This window comes from Diceros bicornis, chromosome 7 (assembly GCF_020826845.1).
Source record: "Diceros bicornis minor isolate mBicDic1 chromosome 7, mDicBic1.mat.cur, whole genome shotgun sequence".
Classification (NCBI taxonomy): Eukaryota; Metazoa; Chordata; class Mammalia; order Perissodactyla; family Rhinocerotidae; genus Diceros; species Diceros bicornis.
In genome coordinates this window covers 18,006,854-18,025,876 of record NC_080746.1, presented here as the reverse complement: position 1 = coordinate 18,025,876, position 19,023 = coordinate 18,006,854, and the positions used below count along the sequence as shown (strand labels likewise).

The 19,023-nt window shown below is 48.8% G+C and overlaps 1 protein-coding gene across 2 annotated transcripts; it reads left to right on the top strand.

Moving 5' to 3' along the window:
- The first annotated feature begins 11,793 nt into the window (after window positions 1–11,793).
- Window positions 11,794–14,181, top strand: UPK2 (uroplakin 2). 2 transcript variants are annotated; one of them, XM_058544490.1, is made up of 5 exons: window positions 11,794–11,906; window positions 12,379–12,510; window positions 12,701–12,839; window positions 13,104–13,174; window positions 13,560–14,181. In XM_058544490.1, exons 1-5 carry the CDS (start codon window positions 11,831–11,833, stop codon window positions 13,694–13,696), a joined length of 555 nt encoding a protein of 184 aa, XP_058400473.1. In that variant the 5' UTR covers window positions 11,794–11,830; the 3' UTR covers window positions 13,697–14,181. The 2 variants fall into 2 exon arrangements, with proteins under 2 accessions (XP_058400473.1, XP_058400472.1); XM_058544489.1 differs by having other exon boundaries at window positions 12,376–12,510; window positions 13,560–14,180.
- The last annotated feature ends 4,842 nt before the right edge of the window (window positions 14,182–19,023 follow it).

Here is a 19,023-nt window from a genome sequence, read left to right as displayed (position 1 = left end):
AATAGAAGCAGGCAGGGACAAACGGAGAACAAGAAAGAAACAGAGAAGCCGAGAGATAAAGAGAAAGGTGAACACCATGAGTTTGTAGAAATGCAGACTGTTGGAGGAGAAAAAGAGAAATTGAAGGAGGGGGCAGAAAAAAAAGATTTGCTGAGAAACTGATGAAGTGCAACTGAGAAAACTGTTGCTATGGTGACGGGTCCAGAGGAGGGAGTAGGAATATAAATCGGATTATGAGTTGGGGGAGTGGGGAGGGGGTTGTTCCGGACCCAGAGGCAGTCCCCCCACACCAGGCCCTCCCCACCAGACCTCCTTCTACCCCAGAGGAATACCTTTCCCAGAGGTCTCCCCAAAGTCAGACCAAGGGGTGCTGTGAGAACAGAAGCACTGGAGGGGCCCGGGGCTCTGGCTCTCCCTCCCCTCCTCCCCACCCTGGGTGGAACAGAACAGAGCTGTACCCCCACCCACAATGTGCCTCCTGGGCTCTGGGAGAGCTCTCTCCATCCGCCCTAGTTTCTCTCCTTCCACCTCTTCGTCAGAGCCCCAAAGTGAAGAGAGGGAAGGGCACTTGTTTTAAGAACCTACTATGTGTCAAATACTGCGTTGGGCACCTCATGCCTTGTTCATTTAGTCCTCACACAACCCGGGGAGGTAGGTTTACCACCCCCATTTACAGACAGGAAACCGCTTCTAAGGTCCTCAGAAGATCAAGGTCCCAGGCTGGAGAGCAGCAGTCAGAGCTGGGTATCGCCCTGGCCCAGCTTTTCCAAATCCATTACTCGCCTCCGAGCCCTCTGCCTACCTTGCAGAGCCTGTTTCCCACTCCCCGGCTTCTCCTGCGCCTTTAGGACAGGTTGCGCAGGATGGGGGCTGCTGGGCGACGGACTAGTTCCAGTTCCCTACTCCATTCTTAGAGAGAGAGAATCCGGGAGACTCGAGGCAAAGAGGCCATAGCCAGCGAGACTCAGGGCTAAGTGTGAGGTGCAGGGGTGCTCTGAGCTCAGGGCTGCGGGAGTGGGGAAGAAGGGCTGAGGTGCAGAGACCGTGGGGGTGGGGGGAAGCTCAGAGGCCGGGCCATTTCCGGGAGAGGGAGGAGAAACTCCTAGTACCGCCACGTGGGGAGCTGGGGAACCGCCAGTGCTCAGTTCACAAGTCTCCGAGCTAGTGAGTGAGAAGGACGGGGGTTGGTATTTGATTGCAGGCCCCTGCAAGTGGAAGTGGCTGGAGGGGGGAGAGAGGAGGGAGCGGCTCCCCTCCTCCTCCCTCGGGCTTCTGTACAAATAACAGTTTTGCAAAGGGCACCGGATCTGATGCGCATCTCAAACAGGGCCTGAGGAGGTGGGAGAAGGCAGGGTTCAGGGCTGTGGCCTGGGCAGCTGTGCCAAGATGACCCCTCCCCGCCTGGAGGATGCGATGGGATTCCAAAGGATTCTGACCCTTTCCCATCATACTTTGCTGTTCCTCCAAGCGGCTACCTTAAAACATCTGCCTGTTCTCTTTGGGGACTGGCTTGAGCTACGTGCTAACCCGGAAGTTCCTGTGGGTGGGGGTGGGGGTGTCAGAAATGGCTGGTCCCCAAGAGAGGCTAAAGGTCACAATTCTGTTGGATCCCTTGTCTGCTGGGCTTGATATCCCAGGTCTCTGCACCACACCCCTGTAAAGGGTGAGAGAGGGGAATAGAGCTGCTTTCTCCTCAGGCCTGAAGGGAAGGCTGATCCAGATCAGCTCACTTCAGTTGCTTCAGTTCACACCTTCTCCTCCACATTCCACCCATATCCCAGGAAGCGCCTCCTGACCCTCCTTCTCTGTGCCCATCAGAGGTTCCTACAAACAACTGAGGGGGGGGGGACCCGGTCTGAGGCAAAATGGTGTAAGGAACTGTAAGGCTTGGGGGGTGGGGAGCAGGAAAGACCCTTCCCTTTCCTTCTCCTTCACATCTGCCCTCCCCAGGCTGTTGGGTCTCTTAGTCCTTCACTGCATCCTAGAGCCAACTCCACGCAGACCTTCAGTCCTTCAACTCCCACTTGCCCAGCTCAGTGCTCTCATTTACATGTTCTCCCAGTTTGAAGAGATCTCCAGTGATTCCTTTTTTTTTTTTGTGAGGAGACCAGCCCTGAGCTAACATCTGCCAATCCTCCTCTTTTTTTTTGCTGAGGAAGACTGTCCCTGGGCTAACATCCATGCCCATCTTCCTCCACTTTATATGGGACGCCGCCACAGCATGGCTTGCCAAGCAGTGCGTCGGTGAGCGCCCGGGATCTGAACCGGCGAACCCCGGGCCGCCGCAGTGGAGTGCGCACACTTAACCGCTTGTGCCACCGGGCCGGCCCCTCCAGTGATTCCTAATTGCCAAATCCAAGGAGCACATTTCACATCTCTTCAATTCCCTGAGGACCCGTTTGCTGCAAAACATGCCTCCTGGAAGTGTTCTTCTTTGGGTACCTGGGATACCACTCCCAGCTGGTTCTTTTCTTTTTTCTTTCCGGGAAGCTTCTCCGTCTACTTTGCAGGCTCCTCTTTTTCTTTGCCCATCTATGTTGGTGTGTCCCAGGCGCTGTCCTTGACCTTGTCTTCTTACTCTCCAGGGCTCTCCAAGGCTGCAGCTGTCACCCCTGTGCGGACAACCTTCTGAGCTCCAGAACCGCCAACATCCAACCACCTTCCACATACCTCCACCTGAGTGTCCTTCAGGCACCTCAACTCAGCAAGTTCACAACTGAGACAGCTCCACCTTCTCCCCACAAATCTGCTCCTCCTACCCCTGCTGCACACCTCAGCTAGTGCCAGCACCATCGTCCACCCAGCTGCCCAAGCCAGGACCTGGGAAGCATCCTTAACTCTGCTCTCCACCTGTGTCCGTAATCCTCCAAGCCAAACCATCACCCCAGAATCTCCTCTTTTATCATCTTTTGCTTAGATCTTATCTCAACAGCATGTCAAGAGACATCTAAAATGTCTCCCAGCTATTTACCCAACACAATCTCTACATTGCAGCTAAGATCACCTTTATAAGATACAAATTTGATCATGACACTCGCCAGTTTAAAACTCTTCAAGGATAATTCGGCACACGTGTGTGGTGATGGGTTGTAATTAGTATTTGGGTGGTGAACATGATGTAATCTATGCAGAAATAGAAGTATAATGATGTACACCTGAAATTTAGACAATGTTATAAACCAATGTTAATGCAATAAACAAAAAAATTTTAAAAAACCTCTTCAAGGGCTTCCTTTTATCCTTAGGATAAAAATTTCAGTTCCTTAAAGGGGCTTGCAAAGCTCTTCATCTGGTCCCAGCTAGTTCTCCAGTGATTTCCCCAAATTCCTCTCCAAACCTCCAGTGGGCCCATTCTCTACCCTTGGTCCCTTGCAGTTGTCTCAGTCTAGAACAATCTCCCCTCTCCACCTCTCTCTCTGCCTTCACCCTGCTAACTCCTACTCAACTTTCAGGTCTTTGCTTATTCACCACTTCCTCCAGGAAGCCCTTTGGGACTGCCCAAGCCCATGTAAGTTGCCCCTTTGGTGAGGAGCCTCTTTGGCAAATCATTTAACTTCTCTGAGCTTCATTTCCTCATTAATAAAATGAAGATAATAACAGTACTCACTTCACAGATATTGTTATGAGGATGAAACAAGAAAAAATAGGGCCAGACCTGGTGGCCAGCGGTTAAGTTCAGTGCGCTTTGCTTCGGCAGCCTGGATTCAGTTCCCAGGCGCAGACCTGCATTGCTCTGTTAGCGGTCATGCTGTGCTGGCAGCCCACATACTAAAAAAAATAGAGGGGGGCCGGCCCCGTGGCTTAGTGGTTAAGTGAGTGCGCTCCACTGCTGGCGACCTGGGTTCGGATCCCGGGCTCGCACCGACGCGCTGCTTCTCTGGCCATGCTGAGGCCGCATCCCACATACAGCAACTAGAAGGATGTGCAGCTATGACACACAACTATCTACTGGGGCTTTGGGGGGAAAAAAATAAATAAATAAAATCTTAAAAAAAAAAAAAAATAGAGGAAGATTGGCACAGATGTTAGCTCGGGGCAAATCTTCCTCAGCAAAAAAAAATATATATATATATATATATATATACAAAGGACTTAGCACAATGCCTGGTATGCAGTAAGCTCTCAACAAGTAATCACTGTTATTATTACTTCTACTAAAATTCTAATGCAGTGTAGTAGTGGACTCTTTATTATCTCCCACCAGACCATAATTTCAGGGAGAGCAGCATCTTCCCTGAATGTCCAGCACCTCTGAAGGTCCAGCAGTTAGCACAGTGACTGGTGCAAAGGCATTTAATAAGCGTTTATTGAATAAATTAATTCATGTGAATTCGGCCCATCATGGTTTCTTGTATGGATTCTTCAGGCCTAAGGAGAGGCTTAATGACCCCACAATCGAGCCTCCACCTACTCTTTCTGTAATCTTTCTACAACCAAACCAAATTATGCCACTTCCCTGTTTAAACCCTGTCAGAAGTTCCTCCTGTCTGTGGGAAACAGGTCTGTGCAGGGCAACTGCTCCTTCACTTGGGCACCCACCCTTTCCACTGCAATCCCTCCCTCCCAGGGCTCCACTCTCTGGCTGCACTGAACCCCTTGCTGCTTCTACAGCTCTCCTGGCTCTCTCCCCTCAGCTTCAAATATCCTTCCTCTTTGCTCACTAGCAAAACACCTACTCCCCTTCCAACACCCCGTCCCAGAAGACACAACCTGGGGACCCTGATGGCAAAGCTGGCCTTGAAGGTGTATATTGTGTGGCTTCAAAGTGCAGTTTTATAATGTATATTAGTTTAAATTTTGAAAATAAGAACATTTTACCTAAAAATTCAGATTTTTGGCTTCTCTTGAAAAAACAAGGTCCCTCTTTCCACGACACAGCTCCTCCAGAGCTGCATGGGTGGCCACTTTAGACAGAGCTCATGCTGCTATACTCTCTCCAGTTGGTTCCAGTTTCACCCACCTTGTTTTACTACTTTTTTTTTTAAGGTTTTTTTTCCTTTTTTTTCCTAATGAAGATTGGCCCCGACCTAACATCTGTTGCCAATCTTCCTCTTTTTGCTGAGGAAGATTGTCCCTGAGCTAACATCTGTGCCAATCTTCCTCTATTTTGTATGTGGGATGCTGCCCACATACTGGGTGCTGGGTGATGAGCTTGATGAGTGGTGTGTAGGTCCACACCTGGGATCTGAACCAGCGAACCCCGGGCCACCAAAGCTGAGCACATGAACTTAACCACTATGCCACCACTACTTTTGTTATCTGCCTGGGCCCTGGAGACACCTGGGTCTGCAGCTCCTGTCTGGCCTCGGAACATTTGCCTCCATCCAGCTGCAGTGAGGACCTTGGCTTTCTCTCTCAGCAGCCCCTAGAAGGCCGCCACTCCACGTCCTGCCCCGTCCACACTCCCCTGCTTGCCCACTGCTCTCACTTCTTTGTTGTACCTGGACCTCACTCAACACCCCCACTGCTCAGTGCTCCCCTCACGTCTATCACTTCTTTTCATGTCTAGCCTAGATCTTATTCTCCATCCCTTCGCTCTTGCCAACATCCTCAACTTTCCATGCCTTAAAAACCCTAACCCTGTGTTGGTACAACCTGACAATTTTATCACTTCTACACTGAAGCTGTTGAGTAATTTGAAAAACTCCCCAAATGTCAAGGTCAGTGTGATGGTTAAATATGTGTCAACTTGACTGGGCCATGGTGCCCAGATATTTGGTCAAACATTATCCTGGATATTTCTGTGATGGTGTTTTTTAGATGAGATTAATGTTTACATCAGTGGACTTTGAGTAAAGCAGATTACCTCATAATACGGGTGGGCCTCATCCAATCAGTTGAAGGCCCTAATAGAACAAAGACTGACCTTCCCCCTCTCCCCACCAAGAAAGAAGGAATTCTGCCAGCAGACCACCTTTCGACTCAAACGGCAACTCTTTTCCTGTGTCTCCAGCCTGCTGGCCTCCTCCATCAGATTTTTGGACTTGCCAAGCCTCCACAATCACATGAGCCAATTCCTTAAAATAAATCTCTCTATATATACACATCCTGTTGGTTCTGTGTCTCTGGAGAACGCTGACTACTACAGTCAGTGCCCCTGAAGAGACCAGTGATCCCCAAGCTCAGCTGGGCCGTCATCACCACACACAGCCTTCCTCAAGGCTCTTTGCAGCTGCATCCTCCTCTCCCCACAACAGCTGCTTCAAGTTCTCACCCCTCTTCAGCCCCAAACCCTTCTCCCTCGTGGGTTTCCTACTTCCCAGAGAAAGCAGAGGCCTTCAGGAGGAAGCTCTCTTAACTTACTTCTTCCATCCCCCAGCCTTTTCTACCCAACCCCACCCCACCAAAAGCATAGCATTTCTCTGCATCACTGCCCAATTCTTCTCTCTGCTGGAAAGTATGGTTCCTATGGCCAAAGGCTATTGCCTCCACCTCTGATCTGAATCCCATTTTATCCCTCCTCCAGAAGCCTCTCCCTCAATTATACCTCCCTCTCTCCTGCATCTTTAACTTTAAAAACAAAACAGAGGAGCCTTTCCTCTGCCCCCAATTCCCCTCCAGTTATCTAACCGTCTCCTTCCCTTCCCAGCCAAGCTTCTTCAAAGGGCAGTCTACACAGTTCTAACTCTTCTTTCTCCCAGTTATCTCTGCTCTCTTACAGTCTGGCTTCTGCCTTCCTCACCTGCAGGAAGCTGCTCCTAAGGATATGCATAACCCTCAAGATGCTAAGCCCAGTGGACATTTTTTAGTCCTTACTTTCAATTCTGACCTTTATACCATTTGACACCTCCTTTTTGAAACTCCGTCTACTCCCTCCTGGTTTTACTTCCAATCCTCATTCCTCCCTTCATCAGCTCCTCTCCCTCCATCTGTCATTTAAATACTGTGTGTCCCAGTATCCTGTCCTTGGCTATCTTCTTCCCTTCTACTACTCTCTTCGAGGACTCTCTTTCACATTCGTGATTTTAACCATTGCCCACCTTCCCTCTCTTTATCCCATACCTCTACTCTGTGCTTTAGACTCATATACTCAATATCATTTTCATCTGAATTTTTCAAGATATTTGTATTAGTTATCTATTTTTGTATAACAACTTGCCCGAAAACTTCGTGGTTTATAAAAACAAACATTTATTCTGAGAATCAGGAATCTGGGAAAGACTTAGCTGGGTGGTTCTGGCTCAAATGTCTCATGAAGTTGCAGTGGAGATGTTGACCTGGGCCACAGTCATCTGGAGGCTTGACTGGGGCTGAAGGATCTGCTTCCAAACTTGCTCATTCACATGGCTATTGGGTGGAGGCCTCAGTTCCTCTCTGGATGTTGGCAGAGGGCCTCAATCCCTTGCCATGTGGACCTCTCCATAGAGGTGTTCCCATGTCCTCCAGAGGGAGCAATTCAAGAGAGAGCAAGGAGGAAGGCGCAATGCCTTTTATGACATTGCTTCTGCTATATTCTATTGGTCACATAGACCAACACTGATACAATGTGCCAATCCATTACCTGCTGCCAATCCATTCACACTGTTTCTAGAATGACCTTTACACAATTAAAACTCCTCAAAAGCTTTCTGTTATCTTCAGGGCAAAAACCAAGCTCCATAGCACAACCTACAAAGCCCCTGGTGACCCGGCTGGTAGCTAGAGCTCTCATCATGCCCATCTTTGAATACTTCGTTCTAGCCAAGATGTACCATTTGTAGTTCCCAGAAGGTATCAGGATAGTTCACGTCTCTGAGCCTTTTAATATGCTGCTCCCTCTTTTTGGAATATCTCCTTCCATATTTCAGCCAGGTTAACTCTGATTCATTCTTCAAAACTCAGCAACTTGAGAGCAGGAATCGTGTCTTGTCATCTCTGTACACCACCTACACATGGTACCCACCACAGAGGAGTTGTTCAACAAATGTTTACTGAATGAATAAATGAGTGAGCAGGCAGGGGCCACCCAGTGGCGTAGTGGTTAAGTTTGCTCGTTCCACTTCTGCGGCCTGGAGTGCGCCGGTTCAGATCCTGGACGTGGGCCTACTCACCGCTCATCAAGCCATGCTGAGGCAGCATCCCATATAGAAGAGCTACAACTCTACAACTGTGGTACACATCTATGTACTGGGGCTTTGGGGAGAAGAAAGAAAAAAGAGGAAGATTGGCAACTTCTTAGTGCCCGGCCAATCTTCCTCAAAAAAAAAAAACAGTGAGCAGGCAGTTCCTGTGTGCCTGGTACACCCGTGCATGCTTGCTATACAGGGAACAGCTGGGCCAATCCCAGTCACTTTTCCCCCTTGGACTGCCTTTCCTGCCCAACCATCTCCCTTTGCCTCAATGACACAGCTGGAAAAGCAAATTCTGAATACTATCCCACCTCATTCCCTACTAGCTCTGTGACCTTGGGAAAGTCATTTATTGCCTCTGAGTCTCTAGTTTTCATCTACACTAAGGGTTAATAAAAAGGAGAGGATAAGATGGATTGCTTAAATTAATATTTATTGAGCCAGATACCACGTTAGGCACTCTTAAATAAATTAGTTTGAGTGATAGTCACAATATCTCAGGGAGACAGATTTTATACTCTTTCTACGGAAGAGGAAACTACAGCTCAGAGTAGTTAGGTAGGTAACTTGGCCAAGGTCACAATGCTGGAAGCACATTTGGGGTAAGTGATTATATCACAGGCAACATTAGGGAAAACAATGGAGCATGTAGGTCTTTTCCAACCCTAAATGACTGAGATTCTTATTTTAACAGTCTTTTCCAGCCTCAGATTTCAAGGATAGAGGCTCTTCCATTTCCTATCAGACCATCATCTTGTGAGCTCTAGGTCCAAGGCCCCAGAGTTTCCCCCAGTTTTCTCCTACAGATTATGACAATGATCTCCAGCATTCCTTCTGCACCTTTATTATAAAGCATTTTTATACCTGTCATATCTTGCTAGATAAATGGGAAGGAGTGAGTCTTCCCATTTTACAGGTGAGAAAATTGAGGTTCGAAGTGACTCACCTAAAGTCATATGGTATCATTCATCAATGGGAGGACAAGAGTCCCCATCAGAGGTTGACATGCCCGTGGAGCCAAGTGGACATGTTTTTCAGATTGACTGGGAAGGAGAAGAGTGGCACTGTGGAAAGAGAACGATAGGTGTATCAGATAGACCTGGGTTTTGATCCGAGCTCTTCTGCTTGCAAAACTACCATAGTTAAAGGAAAAAAAAGTACCATAGTTCAGAAAGAGTGGGTCTGTTTTAGGAGCTAATCTTCTAGTCTGGGCAGACCAGAGAGATTAGGAGCTCCTTGACGGCAGAAACTTATTTTACCTTTATATCCCTGATCAATAGCGCGGTTCCGTGGACAGCTGGTACTTAAATGTCTGTTGACTTGAATAGGGGATTTAGAAGGAAGGAGGCAGTGGAGGGAACTTGAGAGAGTTTAGAATTGAGAATCCAAAGGGGAGACAGTCTAGAAGAGTGGGCCCAAGAAAGAGACTCAAGGCATTTGTGGCTCTGGTTCCCTTACTCCAAGCCATGAGGAAATCTTGCAGAGGAACAGGGTGCTGTGGCTTTAAATGACTTCAGCGTTGTCAATGAATCTGCTCTGCTAAAAGAGTTATCCTCTTGCTCCTGTGCTCGGCCTCCCCCTCCTCTCAGCTCCCCAAACCCTTCTCAGCCGCTGTGATGGGATAATTAGATGCGAGAGCTCAGCACAGATGATGCTCCAGTTGCTTAGCAACTAATGGTTTCCATGGAGACCGCAAAGCACAGCCTCCAGAGCAGCCAGTGAGCAGCTCGGCAGGGCAGGGAGGGAGAAGACGCAACTCTTAGCTCCTCCAGAAACCTGGGGAGGGCCAAGGGTGGGGAAGGGGGGGCCATTGGAGGGAGAAGGGAGGACTTAAAGGCACAGGGCCCTCTTATCCCTTTAAAATCTGGTCAGAGCTCTGTCTTCCCCTACTCCGCTCTGTCCCACTCAAATTTCAAACGGAATTGGGGGCTTAGGTGTGGACCCAACACAATCCGCCCTGTAATAAACCTAACCTCTTCTCCTTTCTGCTTTCTGATTTGTGACTGAAATGGGAAGACATACCTCCCAAGCCCAAGTGTAAACATCCTCTGGGTTAGTGATGGAATTTGAAGAGCACCAGGAAGATCCCCTCACCGCTGGAATTCCACCGTTTAATCTGCTCCCTCTCTCCAAAGTTCTCCTCAATGTGAAAAAGATTCTCTTTCAGTTTGTAGAATGATGGTAGGATCTGATCTAAAAGGGGACAAAAGCCAAGGGACAGGAAAGACAGAATTCAATTCTTCACCCAAAGGCAGCCTGTCCTGGGAGACTGGGGAAACACCTGTCCCTGGTCTCCAGCAAAGAGAAGCCAGTGGGGGGCGGGGGGGGAGAACATCTGGCAACTCAAAGTGTGGGCCTCTCCGACTAGCATCAATCAACATTACCTGGAAGCTCATTAGAAATGCAGAATTTCAGACTTCACCTCAGACCCACTGAATCAGAAACCACATCTTAACCAGATCCCTGATGATTCATATGCACATTAAATTTGGAGAAGCACTGGTCTGAGACCCTCCTACTCTCTGCTTGGCTCCATGAGTTCCATCTTTACTCTCACCTCCTGCTCACACCCCAGGCTTTGAGCCTACCCTTCCCACCATGGGGGTAAGGACATGACCCCACTAGCCCCTCACTTCCCTACCAGGACCCTGGACCTTCTCTGGGACTGGGGAAGATAGAATGATTCATGGAGCAAAAGACATATGTGACATTCGGTGGGGCCCTCAGGCCCCTGTAGAAGTTATGACCTCCCTTGACAAGGCGTTTCACTTTCCACAAGTGACTCTACCTCTCAGAGTCTCAGTTTCCATATCTATAAAAGGGAGCCAATAATATCTGCCACCTAGGACGGCTGTAAGAAGTATGTAAAAGCCTGTGAAGCCCCTGCCCAGCGCCCGGGGGAGGTGCTTTCTCCTCATCTCTCCGCTCTGGTTCACAGCATCTCCTCTACTTGGGTCTGACTGAGCACAGGGGTGAGGATGCAGTCAGAGAGCTTGTGTCTCTTTTTCATTTTCTCCTAGCAAGTGTCTTTCTATTCTTTATTCTCAAACAGTTCAGTGGCTGCTGACCAAGGCTGACTGCCCAATCCCCACCCCCTGGACAGGGTCAGTGCCCACCTCTCTGGTCTCTCCAGAAGTCTTTCCTGGCATCCCTTGGCCCCACTCTCCAGAAGAATCCAAATCCTTATAGACTCCCTGGCACAACTCCCTTCTGCCTCTCCCACAGCAGCAGTACCTGGGCCTCAGTGGACGCCAAGAATTGGAACCCCTGACTCTGCTGCCCCCGCCCCCTACTACCCGTGTCAGTTTGTCTCCCATTCTTGCCCAGCCCCTCAGGGTCTCTCCTCTTCCTACACACCAGGGCAACCTCAGAACTTGCTGCCCTCCTGGGAAGACCTCCACCAGCTGGGGGGAGCCGTCCTCTATGGGCTGGGCTCCAGATGCACGACGTGCAGGCAGGATCACTCCTGCCCTTACACGTGGAAGTCCCAGAAGAAGGGGAGATTTTCACCCCCCACCTTAGTTACCCTGACCCTCTGCAGCTGACTAAGCCACTAAGATCCAGCCAGAGCATCCCCGTCCTGGCCTGAGGGCCAGTTCTCCATCCTGAAAAACCTGTCTAGGGGCCACCCCTAAGGCTATAGGGCCCGAGGGGCAGGTTGGACAGGATTCCCCTCCGGTCCCTCCCACCCTCAGGACAAAACCAGCCACCCCACGGGCAGGGCCTCACTTGCCTCAGGAAGCCACATCCTGCTATCATCTGTTCCTGCTCCCAGCCCAGCTATGGCAGCCCCGCTGCCCATCCGGACCTTGCCCTTGATCCTGGTTCTGCTGTCTCTCCTGGCCCCAGGAGCTGCAGGTCTCTGCCATTTCTGGCAAGGGTGGGTAAGGGCTTGGGGGCCTGGAAAGCAGGCACTGTGTCTTCCAGGGCTCTGAAAGAGGACCTGGTCTGGCCAGTTGGGGGTTGGGGGACAGGTGATAACAGTGACCAGGCATCAGTCACTGAGCCCAGGGCACACTCCTGGTCCTCTCCCAGACCCAGGAGGCAGAGAGGTGTGGGGAAGGTCCCAAAGCTGCAGGTAGGGGTGCGGTTGGGCGCTGCCCCCTTTTGGCACCCAGGGTCTGGCGGCTTGGTGGAGTATCCGGCTTCTGCAGCCCAAGCCTGCCACCTGGTGGTCAGATCAGCAAAGTCCTGTTTTCTGCCAACGGACTGCACAGCGGAAGGGGAGAAGGACTCTGTGTCCTTAGAAATGGCCCCTGGGGGCTGGGCCAGATCTGACGGCAGGAGGGGGATTGATCCTTCTCTGTACTCCCTCCTGGCCCCACAGCAGACTTCAACATCTCAAGCATCTCTGGTCTGCTGTCCCCGGCGCTAACAGAGAGCCTGCTAGTTGCCTTGCCCCCCTGTCACCTCACAGGGGGCAACGCCACACTGATGGTCCGGAGAGCTAATGACAGCAAAGGTCTGCAACCCACTCCCAAGGCATCCCCCAATCCCCAGAGACCCCTTCCCAGGACACCTCCAACTTCCCTTCTCCCATGCATGCCTTCCTATCCACCCTTTCCTGGGCCGTCCACACTCTAAATGCTGCCCTTTCTCCTTGAGGCTTCCAGAAACTGAACCCTGCCTTTTATCCCCAATTTCCTGCCCAGTGGTGAAATCTAGCTTTGTGGTGCCTCCATGCCGTGGGCGCAGGGAGCTGGTGAATGTGGTGGACAGTGGGGCTGGCTTCACGGTCACCCGGCTCAGTGCATACCAGGTGACAAACCTGGTGCCAGGAACCAAATACTAGTAGGTACCAGATCCAGGCCCGGGGCCCCCACGGGAGGGAGGACAGGAAGAGAAGCTGGGTCCTGACCTTTGGTGGTGGTGGGATGTGGTTAGCAGGGTGGAGAAAGGAGGGCACAGCTACAGGGGTCAAGGATGGGCCTCCTGGAGGAGGGCACAATGGGAGGCACAGCTGCCAAGGGGGAGGCCTGTGCGCCCTCTTCTCCCAAGGCCCAGATACTCACTGAGGATTCTCTCCTCGCTTTCTCCCAAACCCCACCTCAAAAGCATTTCCTACCTAGTGACTAAGGGGGCATCCACTGAGTCCAGCAGAGAGATCCCAATGTCCACACTCCCTCGTAAGTAACATCTCAGGGCCCCTGAAACCTTCCTTGGCCCCTCCCCCCCATCCCCCAGCTGCCCCCCAGCTCCTTTGCTGACCTCTCTCCTAGCGCTTTAACTGCCTGTTGACTCATCTGCCCGCACTGCTAAACTAAAGGTTGTTTGTGGGCAAGGAGAGCGTCCGATTAATTTCTGTATCCTCGGGGAGTGATGTAGGAGATGCTTCATAAATGTTTATTGGATGGATGTTTGGATCCCTCGGATGATGCATTGGTTGGATGGATGAATAAATGGATGAAGGGTTGGCTGGTTGGATGGCTGGACGAGGGGCTAGGCTGAGAGCCTTGGGCAGGATAGGGGCCCCTCATGCCCACAAAGCCCTCCCCCTCTCTCTTCTGACAGGAAGGAAGATGGAATCCATTGGGCTGGAAATGGCCCGGACAGGGGGCATGGTGGTCATCACAGTGCTGCTCTCTGTTGCCATGTTCCTGCTGGTCGTGGGCTTCATCATCACCCTGGCACTGGGTGCCCGAAAGTGAGGAGGTCTGCACCGGGCAGTGGGCTCCTCCAGGAAGTCCAGGGCACTGTCCATGTCCCCGGCCCACGGCTTCACCTTTTGCTCCTGCCTCCTCTCCTGAAAAGACTGTCTGCTCCCAGGCCTCAGTCACCGGGCTTTGGCTCCTTCGGTGCCTTCACGTCCTCTCCCTGCCTCCTCTCCCCTGAAGCCCTTTCCGCCCTCTGTCTCTCTCTTTGTCCCCTAACCCTCCCCTTCCCCCAACACTCTCTGTTATTCCCTTCACCCACTGCTGTCAGAACTGATTCTCCTCCCATTTCACCTCTTTAACCACCCGCCCCCAACAACAATTCAGCCCTCCCTCGGTGAACTAAGTCCCTGCAATAAAGTCTGCTGCCGTGTTGCTGTGTGTGTTTCGCTTCAGTGGGCTCCACTGTGGCGTGGACCTATAGAGTCTACGTCCAGGCTGCAGGTCCCTTCTCTGCCCCAGAACCCTAGACTTGCTTTTCCCAGGAGGCAGGAAGGGGCCGGATGAGATAAGAACCCAGGAGTCAGAGTTCTCAGACACCTGGGCTGTGGGTTTTGCACCGTCCACAGCAGGCCACCGGGGGGTGGGGGGCGGGGGGTGGGGCGAGGGGCAGGGGTGGGGAGTTGGGGGTTGCTGAGGCTGAGGCTGGTGCACCATGTGGGGCTGGCAGAGCAAGAGGAAGTGCTGGGGAAAAGAGCAGAGGCTCTGACCAGGAAAAGACAGAGGCCTACTAGGGTGAGACCCACAGACAGGGTGCTGGGAGGTGGGGGGAATGGAGAATAGGCTAAAGGGGCCCTGGGAGGAAAGAGTAGAAGGGAAGAACTCTGGGTGGAGGGGGACAAGAGTGGTGCATTCTGGTAAAGGGAAAAGAGCAGGAGTGCTCAACTTCATTCACTTTTGTCCTCTCCAGTATATATTCCTTACAAGGATCAGGGATCTTTGAATTGCTATTAGGATAAAGCCCAAAATCTTTAAGGCGACCTTGAGGCCAGCCCTGGTCTCTCCCCTAACTGCCCCTCAGTTCTCACCACGTTCCCTCCCAGGTCCTGTGTTCCCTCTTGCCTCAGGGCCTTTGCCCAGACTATTCCATAAGCCCAGGCTGCTCTTGCAACTGCCCCCACTGCCACTCTCCTCCGCTTTGCATAGTTAACCCAGTTTATCCAGGGAAGCCTTCTCTAATCTCCATCCCATTAAGTTGGGTTCCTCTATCCCTTCACAGTATTTCATAGCATTACTATGGTTTATAATTATATGTTTATGTGACTATTCAATTGTCTCCCCCACCAGACTGTATGTTCCCTGAGAACAGTCGCTTTGCTCCCAAGGGCCTACAGTACCTTTGCTCTGCAGTGCCTGGGACACAGTAGGTACTCAATAAATACTTGAATAAGTGAGTGAACGAACAAACGAACAAGCCCCTGAACAGAAAGAGGGGGCTGGGAAAGTGCCAAAAACTCTGCAAAAACAATAAAAAATGACTCAGAGTTAGAAGATGCTAGAACAATGGTCTTAATGATCCCTTTCTAGAGTAACCCAAGAGCTGGGGAGAGGGAGGCAATGGAAGAGAAGGACAACAATATTTATTCATTCCACAAACATTAACTAAGCATTTATGATGTGCCAGGTGTTAGGAATAAACTTGAAAAGACATTGCTCCTCGCTTATGGAACTTAGTGGAAGAAACAGACTCCCAAAACTGTGAACAAGTAAATAAATTAAATTAGAAAAGTGAAAAGTGCTATGAAAAATGAAAGAGGAGGTGAACACTGGGACCCTCCCTTGCTTGGGTGGGCCTGACTGAGCTGAGGCCCCAAGTCAGGTGAGAGGGTCAGGGAGAACGTGCCCTGCAGAGAGAATGGTTTGGACTATACTCCACTCCCCCTCGCCAACTGTACCAGCCAAGAAAGGTTTAGGAGCCCAACCTTCTTGTGCTGTTGGAAGAGCATCTAACTGGGAGCCCAACTGTGCTGTACATTGGAGTCATCTAGGGAGCTATTAAAAATCCCAACCTCCAGGCCATACCCCATATCAGAATCAGAATGACTGGGGGTAGGAGCCAGGCATTAATATTTTTTAAAGATCCCCAGGAGATTCCATTGTGCAGCAACATTTGGAGATTATTGACATAAACATCTTTTTAATTGTGGTAAAATAAACATAACATAAAATTTACTTTTAACCATTTTTAAGTGTATGTTCAGTGGCATTAAGTTCATTGACATTGTTGTGCAACCACCACCACTATCCATCTCCAGAACTTTTTCATCATCCCAAACAGAAATTCTGTACCCATTAAACAATAACTCCCTATTCCCCTCACCCGCCTTGGCAACCATCATTCTACTTTCTGTCTCTATGAATTTGGCTATTCTAGGTATCTCATAAAAGTACAATTGTACAAAATTTGTCCTTTTGTGTCTGGCTTATTTCACTTAGCATAATGTTTTTAAGATTCATCCATGGTGTAGCATGTATTAGAATTTCATTCCTTTTTAAGGCTAAATAATATTCCATTGTATGTATAGACCACATTTTGTTTATCCATACACCCACTAATGGACATTTGGATTGTTTCCACTTTTTAGCTATTATGAATAATGCTGCTATGAATGTAGGTGTACAAATCTCTGTTCAAGTCTCTGACTTCAGTTCTTTTGGGTATTTGCCCAGAAGTGGGATGGCTAGGTCATACGGTAATTCTACGTTTAATTTTTTGAGGGGCTGCACCATTTTACATTCCCACCAGCAATGCACGAGGCTTCCAATTTCTCCGCGTCCTAGTCACCACTTGTTACTTTCTTTTTTTTTTTTTTGTGAAGAAGATCAGCCCTGAGATAACAATCTCTTTTTGCTGAGGAAGACCGGCTCTGAGCTAACATCTATTGCCAATCCTACTCCTTTTTTTTTTCCCCCAAAGCCCCAGCAGATAGTTGTATGTCATAGTTGCACATTCTTCTAGTTGCTGTATGTGGGACACGGCCTCAGCATGGCCAGAGATGCAGTGCATCGGTGCGCGCCCGGGATCCGAACCCCGGGCCACCAGTAGTGGAGCGCACGCACTTAACCGCTAAGCCACAGGGCCGGCCCAACACTTGGTACTTTCTGTGTTTTGTTTGTTTGTTTTCATAATAACCATCCCAATGGATATGAAGTGGTATCTCATTGTGGTTTTGATTTGCACTTTTTTTTTTTTTTAAAGATTTTATTTATTTATTTTTCCCCCAACGCCCCAGTAGATAGTTGTCTGTCATAGCTGCACATCCTTCCAGTTGCTGTACGTGGGACGCGGCCTCAGCATGGCCGGAGAAGCGGTACGTCGGTGCAATCCCGGGCTCCAAACCGGGGCCGCCAGCAGCGGAGCGCACGCACTTAACCGCCAAGCCACGGGGCCGGCCCTGATTTGCACTTTAATGATTAATAATGTTGAGCATCTTTTCATGTGCTTATTGGACATTTGTATATCTTCTTTGGAGCAATGTCTATGCAAGTCCTTTGTCCATTTTTAAATTGGGTTGTTTGGTTTTTTTGATGGGTTGTAGGAGTTCTCTATATATTCTGGATGTTAATCCCTTATCAGATACATGATTTATATGATATAAACATTCTTAAATGGTACACTAATTTGAAAGGGGTGGTTGCATTACAGTAACTTTTTTTTTACAAAACAAAAATGAAACACTCATAAGGAAAAAGACTGGAAGGATATACATCAAAATGTAATCAATTATCTCTGGTTAATACAAAGAATGATTTTTTTTATTGTTTTTTCCTCTGTGCTTTCTATACTTTCAAGTTTTCTGCATCAAACATGTATTATTATTATTATTTTGGTGAGGCAGATTGGCTCTGAGCTAATATCTGTTGCCAATCCTCTTCTTTTTGCTGAGGAAGATTAGCCCTGAGCTAATATCTATGCCCATCTTCCTCTATTTTTTATGTGGGACACCGCCACACATGGCTTGATGAGTGGTGCATATGTCCGTACCTGGGATTCGAACCTGTGAATGCCAGGCCACTGAGCATGCTAACTTAACCACTGTGCCCCCAGGGCTGGCCCCAAATGTGTATTATTTTTACAATTAGGGAAATTATCATCAAAATTATTGGTATTAAAGGTAGAGTCCCAGCAAACTTTTAAAAAGGAGGCTGTCGTTTTCAATGTAGTTACAACACTTATCGGGGGTCTCCTATGCACCAAGTATTCTCCAAGTTTCTGGTCTAGTAGATAAGCACCAGGCAACACAGTACAGCGTGGATGGGCTCTAATGGGGAACTCAGGACGCACAAAGGAACCAGAGGGGGCTGCCTCACCCACTGGCCAAATCTGGGACAATTTGAGGATTAAAACAAATAATGATAGTAATGAATTATAATCCACTCTACAAAATAAGAATCCTTTGAGTCCATACTGATAATAAACAAACAAACAAGTATGGGATAAGGAAATGCTCTTCCTCACAATAGAATGCCAACGAAATAAATGGAAAAGTAATGATCAATTTAGAAAAGTCATTTTACTCCCATCATAGTAATGATTGATTCAGGCAAGAATCATAAATAGATGCTAGAATTAGTGGGTCCAAATTTGATGAGGAACAGGATTTCAGATCAAAGTATCTCCCTACAGATTGCTTACTAATTACAAAAGAAAAATAAAGGTAACTTTACAGTAGAGAAACCTGGTGGACACCACTAAACCAAGTGATTGAAGTTAACATCACTAATAATGAGACAAATTGACATCATGTGCCTCTTGAGGCGATGTACTAAGAAGGACTAATAACATCATATCTGTAGTATTTTTGCCAAAAATGCATAATCTAAGTCTAATTATAAGGAAACATCAGACAAATCTAAACTAAAACACATTCTACAAAATAAATGGCCTGTACTCTTCAAAAAATGTTAAATGTTATGAAAGATTACAAAGGCTGAGAAACTCTCCAGATTAAAAGAGATATGAAAATTAAATACACTGCGTTGGCGCCAGCCCAGTGCCCCACAGTGGTTATGTTTGTCAGCTTCAGCAGCCTAGGGTTGGCGGGTTCAGATCCCAGGTGTGGACCAAGATACCACTCATCAAGCCGTGCTGTGGTAGCATCCCACATAGAAAATAGAGGAAGATGGGCACAGATGTTAGCTCAGCGCCAATCTTCCTCAGCAAAAAAGAGGAAGATTGGCAACAAATGTTAGCTCAGGGCCAGTCTTCCTCACACACACACAAAAATAATAAAATATATAACTATGCTGTATGATCCCGAATTGGATCCTAGACCAGAAAACAAATTTATATGAACAACATTATTGGGACAATTGATGAAATC